This window comes from Ursus maritimus, unplaced genomic scaffold (genome assembly GCF_017311325.1).
Source record: "Ursus maritimus isolate PB19 unplaced genomic scaffold, ASM1731132v1 scaffold_32, whole genome shotgun sequence".
In the NCBI taxonomy this organism is placed as follows: Eukaryota; Metazoa; Chordata; class Mammalia; order Carnivora; family Ursidae; genus Ursus; species Ursus maritimus.
The window spans coordinates 12181036-12191777 of NW_024425786.1; the positions used below are offsets into that span (position 1 = coordinate 12181036).

The window sequence follows — 10742 nt, forward strand, 5'->3', positions numbered from 1 at the left end:
CCTTGGGTAGGATCCTCATCGGGGGCAACCTGCCTGGGTGAGAGAGGGGCAGGGACAGGTGTTCCTGCGGTGGAGGGTGGCGATGGTGGCAGGAGTGGAGGTGGTGAGGGACCATTCCACTCCTGGGAGAGGGCCAGTGAGGAGGGATAAATTCCTAGTTCTAGATGGGGGGGGGGGGCAGCGGGCTGATCACCAGACACCGTCCACCCTTACCTTGGCAAGTTTGAGAAGGCCAAAGTGAGCAGAGACCTGAGAGATCATTCAGTCCAGGCTTTTCATGTCACGAGCGAGCCCAGAGAGGGTGAGTGACCTGGTACAGGTCACACAGAATGCCGTCGTGACTCAACTCAGGTCTTCTGATTTCAAAAAGAAATGATATTGCTAATAGCAGTCAATTACTAGTTCTAGAAGAAAAAACTTCAAGTCTCAACAGTCCTAGAGCAAGTACATTTCAAGAGCTTGTTCATACTATGATGTAAATGGCTATTATCAGATGTTTTCCTCAGAACGGGAGTAGGAAGATACAGGACATGAAAAACGAGATGTCATCACACACACACACACACACACACACACACACACACACACACAATAACAGATTCTTTGTTGTTCAACATGTGACACAGAGATACTGATGTGAAAGAAAAGGAATTCCATGGTAATGGTTTTTGCTGTGGAAGAGACCAGGACATTGAGCCAACCAAATTCTGCAAAGCAGTTAGGACAGATTTGGAGTCAACTAACAGCTGAATCAAGAGGCTTTGGAGGGGACTAACTGCCCTCAACACGTGATCCCACAGAAAGAGGAAGTTCGAGGCGCCTGGGTGGCTCAGTCAGTTAAGCATCCCACTCTTGATCTCAGCTCAGGTCTTGACCTCAGCGTCCTGAATTCAAGCCCTACGCTGGGCTCCATGCTGGGTGTGGATCCTATTTAAAAAAAGGAAAAAAGAAAGAGGAAGTTTGGGCCGTACCATTAGATATTTACGCAGACGGTCAAAGAAGAAAGGGTTTATGTTCACGAGCATAAAGTGCTGGGGCTGTGCAGCCCCTTGGGGGTGATCCTGTCCACCTGTCTCTGCACTGGTGTACCGGAGGTAAGGCCACAGCAAGACAGACACAAGCTGAACTCCAAGAAGAGCCGCCTGGCCCCAGGGGATGGCCTAGGGGTGAATCAGTCTCTTGGAGAATGTGAGGGTGGGTCCCAGGGCAGGCGGCTCTGAGCCTTTGCCCGGATGGCAAGACCCAGGGGTCACCGGCCGGGTGAGACTGAGCTGTCCTGCACCTGCCCAAGAGCTCAGCCTGAGCAGAATTTAAAGGACACGGTGCGGGGCGCCTGGGTGGCACAGCGGTTAAGCATCTGCCTTCGGCTCAGGGCGTGATCCCAGCGTTACGGGATCGAGCCCCACATCAGGCTCCTCCGCTATAAGCCTGCTTCTTCCTCTCCCACTCCCCCTGCTTGTGTTCCCTCTCTCACTGGCTGTCTCTCTCTGTTGAATAAATAAATAAAATCTTTAAAGGACACGGTGCATTTAAAAAAAAAATTGGGTATTGCAGGAATCTTGAACTCTTGTAGTTCCTATAGACTTTCTTAAGCTAAGTAATATGTTTAACCCCTTGGCCCCAGGTCCAGCGGCCGCCGGGTCACCCAGGTGGTGCGGGACTTCCTCTATGCGCAGAGGGTACAGCCCCCCGTGGAGCTCTTTGTGGACTGGTTGGCTGTGGGCCACGTGGATGAGTTTCTGAGCTTCGTCCCTGCCCCCGATGAGAAGGTAAGGACAGCGGTGACATGCCTGTCGCTGGCGTCTGGGTCAGACGATGAGCTTCAGGGGGGCCGTGCTGAGGCCAGGGAGTTCAGGCGGGTCTGCCCTCTCCACACAGGGCTTCCGGATGCTGCTGGCCAGCCCTAGTGCCTGCTTCAAGCTCTTCCAGGAAAAGCAGAAGTGGGGCCACGGCGGGGCCCTCCTGTTCAAAGGGGTTGTTGGTGGGTACCCGTGCTGTGTCCCTCGTCCCAGCCTTCCCGCCCCCTCCCCTAAAGCGGGACGCATCATGGCTTGAGAGAGGGATGGCAAAGTCTATATATCACGGCGGTCCCCCCAAACTCAAGAGCCCCACCAGCCCCCACTGCCCGTGGCTGGGGACTGAGACGTGGCCAGCTGCATGGGCCCGTGACCAGTGTCCCCAGACAGGGCCCTCCCCTTAGGCACTTTAATGCTCTGCCATCGCTGTCCTGAAACGCTTACCCATTTGTGCTTCGTGAGTGAACCGTCTTGCTGCCTCCCAGGGATGAGACCCCTCTGTACCCTCTGACTCCCGGGAGCCTCAGCCCTGGGCAGTGAGGGCTGTGGGGCTCCCCTCTCTGCCTCCCCTTCTCTGCCTCCCCCTGCCACCCCGCCCCCTCCCCGATGGTGGCTGCAGCAGGACCCTGGGCGTGGGGAGGCCTGGGTTCATGTGCCCCTCAGCATCTTGGGGAGGGGGGGACCTGGCATGAACGGTCCCTGTCCTGGACTGGCAGTGCCCCAGGGCAGGGGGTGGGCAGCACGCAGGGGCGAGCCTCTTGCCCACCCCCTATCCAGGCAGCAAGCACACCCCGTGTGTGGAGGTCGCAGTTCCCTGTGGGGTCTGCTCGTTCACCAGGGCTTGGGATGGTGGGCCTGCGGGAAGGGGCGACGTCTGGCTCGATATGGGTCTTGTGGCTCGCGGGCTGGGATGCCTGGCAGCCGGTGGGCTGTGTACATGCGTCAAGTTTCAGCTGGGGCTCCCAGCACTGCAGGGGTCCCGTGACCGAGGGAGGTGACATCAAACAGCAAGTAAAAAACCAACGTGACAGGTGGGAGAGAGACATGGAGGAAAGAAAAAGCCTTATATTTTAGTACCTTTAGTGATACTTTTCTTTTTTTTCTTGCTCTTTGAACAAAGGGCCCCACATTCTCATTTTGCTTGGAAGGAATTCTGAGAGCCATTGCTGGCTGGGGCTGGGGTGGTGGCGCCGGCTGGCTGGAATGGCTCCATTGCCGTCCCCACCAAGCTTGTGTGACTCTGAGCGGGCTGGTCCTCTCCGACAGGGACCCTGGTGGTCTCAGGGCAAAAACCTTTGACTGGTGGGATTGTAGATTTTCTTGGTCAATAATGTCCTGGACCAAACCTCCAAGGGAAATGCTTCTGCAGAACTCCGAAGCTCTCAAAGTAGAACTTTGCAGTCCCTTTCTGCCCATTTACGATCCTCACCCCCTTCCCGGCCCCACACTGCAGCCCCAGCTATAAGGTGTTAGAAATACAGTCTTCCCAACCCTCTTGTTCCCATAAGGACCATGGCTAAATGCCTTTAAGTCCAGAGCAAACCTGAAAAAGCCTCAAATCCAGATGTTATACCAGGCGAAGGGAAAGCCATTGTCACCTTTCCTGGAAGGAACTCGTCGACAGTGAACAAGACCCAGGGACGGGCTGAGTGGGTTTTCCAGCCGCCCAGCTGGGAAGGAGAAGGCAGGAATTCACGGCTGTCAGGCCACATGCAGCCACCGTGCTGTCCAGGAGACCAGCACATCTCACTGGTCACCCGCTGTGTGCCAGGCCCCACTTAGTATCCCCTCCCCCTACATACCCAAGAGCACGGGGAAGTCAGGGGAGTCACTGGCCCAGAGGACTCAGCAAGAACACGATGGAGCTGGGACTGGACCCCAGCCGGCTCACCCCAACTGGGGCGGAGGGGATGCCGAGCTGGCAGACGGGCGCATGGGCCCAGGGAGCCCTGTCTTTCCCCTTGGTCAAGGTTGCAGCCCTTTGTGAGCGCTGGGCTGGGGTTTGAATCCCAAGCCCCCTGTTTCCTAGCTGCAAGGTCCTGGGTGAGTCTTTTTGCCTCTCTGAGCCTGAATGTGCCCGTCTGTAAAGTAGGGTGAGAATGGCCACCTTGTGGAGTTACAGGGAGGTTAAATGAGGTGTTGAATGTGCAGAACTGAACTCAGGGCCTGCCCCTGGTAAGAGCTCACCAGCAGCTGTGAGGACCGTGAGCCTAACCTCCCTTTCCCGGTTCAGCTCATCAGGCAGGCAGGAAGCTGGGACTCCAGGGAGCCCCTCTGCCATGCAGTCCCCTCTGGGAGGGCAGGGACAGGGTCCAGTGGCATCCATCAGGGCTGATGGACAGGGGGGTGACCCAGCCCCACTACCACCGCTAGCTGGAAAGGAGAGGGATCAGCACCCAGTGCCCTGGAAGGGACGTATGTTTTCAGTGAAAGCCGTCACCACTTCCAGTGCACTCAAATAGGTCTAAGGTGTGTGGCGCTCAGCCACCTGTCCCTCCCACCCCTCCCACCCCCAAGCTTGCGCAGTGGCCAGGCTGAGCTCTGCTGGATGGTGCCCACCCCATGCCCAGAAAGGCCAGAGAGCTACTGACTCACAAGACCAGTAGCTGTGAGCTTGGCCTCCACCTGGCTGCCTCCCAGAGCCGGTGACCCTCACTGCTGGCATCGTTCCTGCCCCTCCTCTAACGTCTCCCTCTTCCTCACAGGGGATAAGCCGGTCAACACCGTCTCCATCAACCGGGTCCTCTCCAATGTAAACCTCATCAGCTACAATAAGTTTGTGCAGGTACAGGTCATGGGCTGTTAGTGGGGACATGGCTGGGGACAGCGATGGGGATGGAGACTGAGGCTCAAGGTCCGTGAAAGCCCAGGCTGGAAGTGGCCTGGACACAGGGGCTCCAACCCCTCCTCTGATCCAGGAGAAAATGAGGGGTAAGCCATGTGCATGTGAGGAGGACACACATCCAGGCATAGGGAACAGCACAGACGATGGCCCTGAGGTAGAATGAAGGGCATGGAATATTTGTGGGTGAGTCAGGGGGTTTTGGGGAGGTGAGGAGAGCTGGGTCATCAAGTGATGGAGGACATTTCAAGGACTTTGACATTTGAGGCCACTAGGGCATTTGGGCAGAGGAGGGACCCAATCTGATTCATGCTTTGAAAGGATCTCTCTGTGGCTGTGTTGAGAATATATCAGTATTTCATAGCAGGGGGTGGGGGTAGTGACGTTAGTTCCCGGCAAGAAACATGTGGGACCTCAAGCTGGATAACTGGAATAGTTTAATCAAGGGAATATTTACCAAGGCACAGGCAGGATTTGAGGAAATCAACAGGGGACTGTGCAGTATCCCCAGGTTAGAGAGAGGGGAGCTGTCACCACCCCTAGACCTGAAAGAATTAAGGGAGGGGACATCTTACTGGAACCTGGAGAGGTCACCATGAAAAGAGGGCTTGGAGACAGGAGCTGTGACCTTCCTGGCCAGCCCACAGTGACTTGTCGGTGAGCGAGCTGCAGGAACAAATACCCCAGCTGCACTCCGCTACCACCCCCACCTCCTGTCTGTGCCCCGTTGGCTGCATCTGGCCAGAAGCCAGGGGACACAAGAGCCCCCGATTCCCAAGGACCAGGCTCCCAAGGCACAGAGCAGAGGAGAAGGCTATACAGAGGGTCCGGAAGGGCAAACAGAACACCCAGCATGCTGTCATCCAAGAAGTAAATGGAAGGCCGAGTTAAACGTGCAGGGATCCTATTAGGGACAGTGCCTGGGGACCAAGGACAAGGAGGAGACACGTCTGAGGGGAAGGCATTTTCACAGGGGAGGTCAAGGGTAAACTCAGGTGGTAATGGGGAGCCAGTGAAGGTCTTGATCAGGAGGGGCAGCTCCTTGGAGCTGAGGCGAGGGGGTTAAGCCTGTGGATGCTGGGCCCGGCAGGCTGGGTTCCAATTCCAGCCCTACCACCCACTAGGTGTGTGACCTTGAGGGAGACACTTGGCTTCCCTCTGCTTCGGTGTCTCTGTCTATAAAGTAGAGAAGATTAAAGAGGTCCATGTGTGCAAACGCTCAAGACGAGTGAAAGTTAGAGGCACCTGAAGCCATGCTTTGCTTCACTCCAGGGAAACTGAGGCCCAGAAGAGAAGGGACTAGAGGGTAGGGCTCCAGACTCCTGGTGCACTGCTCACACCCCACCAGGGAAGCTGTTAGGACGGGGAAGGGAGCTGGAGGGAACTGGGAGAGCGTACCCTCTGTGGGTCAGAGGGAAGGAAGGATGAAGGAAGCTCCCTGTACCACCTTGCAGTCTCAGACAGGTTCAGCAAGGTTATGGGGGATTCTACAAGCCAAGATGGCCCTAGGTCTGCCTTAGTATCCTTGTTGCACTCACCATTGGCTGTTAGCACCTGGTGGGAGGTGTGGCCCCGGGCGCAAACACAGGAAGGATTTCAGAGCCAGAGCCAGCAGCAAGTCTACCCCCATAGCTGGAGGTCCAGGAGGAACATGGTGATGGCTGCCACAGGGCACCAAAGCAGAAGCAGCAAGGAGGCTGGTTAGGAAGCCACTGTTGTCAACCAGGCTGTGGGGGGATAGCTGTCCACCAGGTGGGAGCAGTGGAGGTAGTGGGACTGGGTCAGAGGTCAGACTGGGGATATATCTTAGAAGTAGAGCCCACGGCCCTTGCTGAAGATGGGTGTGAAGTGGGGGGGAGGAGGCACTGGTGGGACAGCAAGCAGGCGCGAGCAGCTGGCTGCATTTATGGAGCTGAAGGACACTGGCGGGGGTGGGGGTGATGCGTGTAGAAGTGCAGAGTTTGTCTTTGGCCATGTTATATCTGATGTGCCAGTTAGCCATCCAGGTGAAGATGCAAAGTGGCGGTTGTATGTGCAAATCTGAGATCAGGAAAGCGAGTGGGCTCTATAAGGCAGTTGGGAAATAGAAATGTGGGAGTTGTCTGTGTGTAGATGGCGTTTTAAACCATGAGACTGAAGGAGATCCCCCTACGGAGTGAAGGATCTGAAGAAGGGAGGAGGGCCAAAGATGGAACATTCTGGAACACTCACAAAAACAGAATGCTGTGGAACACTCTGGAACTAGCCCAATTAGTGGGATAGAACTGTGAGAGGTGGGACCCAGAACAGGTGTATTTTGATAAAGGGACACAAAGGTAAGGTTTGTGTGGAGAGTTGGCCCATGGGCAGCCTGTCTCCTTAACCAGACATACGTCTTGGGTCCCCCCAACACCCACTGGCAAGGTCTCTCCAACTCTACCCACCAACCCTAGAGCTGCATCGATTGGAACCGGGAGGTGCTGAAGCGGGAGCTGGGCCTGACCGAGCGGGACATCATCGACATCCCCCAGCTCTTCAAGACTGAGAGGAGAAAGGCGGTGGCCTTCTTCCCTGACTTGGTGAGGCCACTGTTCATGACTTAAATCTGTTTCGCCAAATTAGGCCCCAAGCTTCTCCCCATAAGGGCAAGACGTTTGGTCATTGCCATGTTTGGGATTGTGGTGGCTGGTGGGGGTGGCAGAGAGAATCAGGGGTCCCATGATGGGCAGCAGACAGGCTTCTAGGTGGCTGACTGTCCCGGTCACTATGGAAGGCTCATTGGCCGAGCCCCTTGCTCAGAGGCCCCCAGGGAAGGGCACTTCCCTTCCCCCAGGGACCCATTTGATATTCATGGAGTGAAGCAATGACCACATACGGGTGTGGGTACACAGCCCGCAGTATCAGCTGGGAGCTCGGACATCCTTTGTGCTCCCTCTGTCCCAGCTCATAGTTGTTCACCCATCCCCCATATATTTAGGGTACACTGTCAGAAAAATGATTAAGGCTGCTCCCTGCTTTCAAGGAGTTTCCACTCTAATCTAGTGCGAGGGAAACTCTCTTCACCTCCCTTAGGGTGTGTCCCACTCAACCATCTCTTTTGTATAATAAAGTCGTGTGGTATTTGAGAGCACTTCCAGCCTGAGAGGTTGGACTGGAGATCCAAGAAGGTTTCCTGAAGTGGCCTTTGGCTGAGGCCTGAGGGCTTTTCCTCTGGAATACCTGCATTGCTGGGGCCCCACCCCACCGGTTCTGATTCAGCAGGTGGCGCTGAGACTGCTCTCTGAGGACCACACTTATGAGTAGCAGTACTGTAGATGACCCAACTCTCCTCCTCTCCCCTCCTCCAGCCCCTCTTCACCTCCACCCCCAAGAGGAACTCAACTTGCCCACCATCAGAGCCTTACAGGGAGGCTGTCCACACCACCATTGCTTCATCCCATTTCCCTTCCCCTTTCTGGCTAACCTTTTGTCCTCCTCAATTTCCCCATTTGCAGAACTCGGTTTCCCCTCCTCTTATCCTTCCCCTTCCTTCCTGCATGTTTAAGGCGGGTCTGCAGTTATGTAAGTGCCTCCAGTGTTTACAGGAAACAGGGCCACCCGAGCCGGCTTTAGCCAGAGCCGGAGGTTTAACGCCCATAGCCACACGCAGATACAGACACAGGCAGAGAGCCACTGGACCGGCCCACTCTGTCAACTTCAAATGCCACAGAGAGAGAGAATCTGATTGGTCCAGCTTGGGTCAGATGTCCGCCCTGGTCCAATCAGCTACAACCTAAGAAATTGGGATTCTGCAGCACAAACATGGCGCCCACCACAGTCTGCCCGTAAGGAGGGCCATCACCAGAGAAATCAGCTGTCCCTAGCTGTGTGGTTGCTCCCATGGGATGGCACAGCTGGCTGGAGTCTCACCAGCCCAGGTGTCTCTCCCACTGCGTACAAGTATGAAGAGCTGTTTTCAGGACCGCCCGCAAGTCAGACGCCGGTCCTGCCAGGTGTGGCGCAGGTGTTGGGGCGGAGCTGAGGATGAAGTCCTGCCCCTGAGCTGGGACCCCACTTCTTTGCAGGTGAACATGCTGGTGCTGGGCAAGCACCTGGGCATCCCCAAGCCGTTCGGGCCCGTCATCAATGGCCACTGCTGCCTGGAGGAGAAGGTGCGGTCCCTGCTTGAGCCGCTGGGCCTCCACTGCACCTTCATCGACGACTTCACCCCCTACCACATGCTGCACGGGGAGGTGCACTGCGGCACCAACGTGCGCCGGCAGCCCTTCTCCTTCAAGTGGTGGAACATGGTGCCCTGAGTGCTCCCCCCCCATGATCCTCTCCCCCTGGGGCGGCACATCCACCGGCCCTGAACAGTAAGCATCAAGAGACCCCAAAGTTCCAGATAGCACACTGAGGGTGACCGTCTCTCTCAGAAGCCTTTTCCCTAGAATTGTTCCCACCTCACTTGCAACCCATTTGGTTCTCAGACTTGATTCTTGTTGGCTTCCCAAGAAGAAAGGCCTCACTTCTTGTGGCTTCTCATGAGGATCAACATGACCCATGGGGACTCCTCCAAACTTCCCCCTTCCCATCCCCAAATCCTCTGTTTGGGATCTGATTTACTTCGGGGTCTAGAAACATCCAGGCATCTCATCTGCCATCTTGGCCTTTGTGTCCTAATGGAGGAAGGACCCACAATTCTGCTTGGGTCTGATTGCCTCTTACTCTGCAGGCCAACAGCCTTAAAGTCAGATCCCTCCACCCGGGAGAGAGTCTACCCATAGCTTCCCCCAGAGAGAAGGAGGTGGGGGTCCATGTAGATCAAGGTTGGATCATCAGTCTACCTGCCAAGTTTCTGACCAGATGCTGAACTCTCTACCCCACCCAGTGCCCAGCATGAGCTTTCATATAATTGGTCCTTTCTAGATGTGTGTTGAAGGAATAACTGTTGGCCCTTAACCTTATAAATGCCCCATCATCTGACATTCAAAAACCTCGCTTTGTTCAAAAACCTCCAGGAATTTCCTGGAGATGAAAGTATGTGGGGAATTCTTGGATTTGGGGAAGCCTGTGGGTGCAAGGGTGAACGATGTCCTTCATAATGCATAGGATGCTTCCTTGGCCCCAGACCTCTCTCTGCAGGAAGGGAGACCCCTGGCAGAATCAGTCCTAGGCTTTCTGTTCCCCTCTGGTCCACATTTCCATGTCCTGCTATGCCTCCGGAGAGGGGCCCAGAGGGGCAGATCTACCGAGACAGCTGGCAACGGGCCAGCTCTAGGAATGAACTGCTCTGAGTGCCAGGGGAGGGGACGAGAGGTGGGAGGCTTCCTCCAAGTGTGTGCCAGTTACACATGTGTTCTGTGTTGGTCCAGCTGGGTGTCTATCACTGGCTAATAAATCTACAGCAACACGAATGGTTTGGGTCTAATTTGGGCCCTTCTTTGGGATTAGAACGTGACTGAATGGAGGAGTTGTTTGCAGCTGAAGCATGTGCTTGCCTGGCCCCTGAAGAATTTGGGGCGGACAGGCCCAGATTTTGGTGAGATGGTGAGGTGGTGCTGCATGGGCCGCAGGATGAGTTAGGGCTGCCAAGGGCAGTTGCGGTGATATAACCACATAGATGCAAGCCCAGGGGTCAAGGGCCAGGCCACCAGGGCCAAGTGAGCATGGCAGGGCGAGGGTCTGGGCTGTGGCCGGAAGGTTGCATCGTGAGTGTGGCAATGGGGGAAGCCGAGGTGTGTGGAGCATGGGGCGCCTGCAGCATACCCTTCTCAGCATCCTCCTTCCTGCCCATGGGAGGCCCCGGGCACCCCATAAAAGGCCAGGTGGGCTTGCTCCAGAGCCTTAGGAAATCACGCCCTCTGTTTGGTTCCCTTCCAACCCCCACCAAGGTGCAAAACAGAGACACATTCAGACCGGCCCCAGGACTGGGTTGCTTCTGGGTGGTTAGAGAAGGTGCCGCAGCCTCTCCACCAAGCCCCCTCTTTACCACGATTTACTTAGATTCCCTGGACCAGACTCCAATGCCCCTACGTGGCCAGATTTTATCAAACTAAGCCCACCTCCCAGGGAAGCTGGCCCAAATGATGCTGAGAAAAATCCTATTTTTTGAAAGGGTTTGTAGCGGAGAATGGGACTTTCTA

At 55.7% G+C, this 10742-nt stretch overlaps 1 protein-coding gene across 1 annotated transcript in view; it reads left to right on the plus strand.

The window, feature by feature from the left end:
* Window positions 1-10013, plus strand: part of PADI3 (peptidyl arginine deiminase 3) — a 28922-nt gene extending 18909 nt beyond the window's left edge. Inside the window, 6 exon segments of the mRNA XM_008694676.2 lie at window positions 1-37; window positions 1625-1769; window positions 1879-1981; window positions 4502-4581; window positions 7071-7196; window positions 8682-10013. The exon segment at window positions 1-37 is cut by the window's left edge and continues 4 nt beyond it. Coding sequence (XP_008692898.2) covers window positions 1-37; window positions 1625-1769; window positions 1879-1981; window positions 4502-4581; window positions 7071-7196; window positions 8682-8915 — 725 coding nt within the window. The 3' untranslated portion in view covers window positions 8916-10013.
* Window positions 10014-10742: the final 729 nt, after the last annotated feature.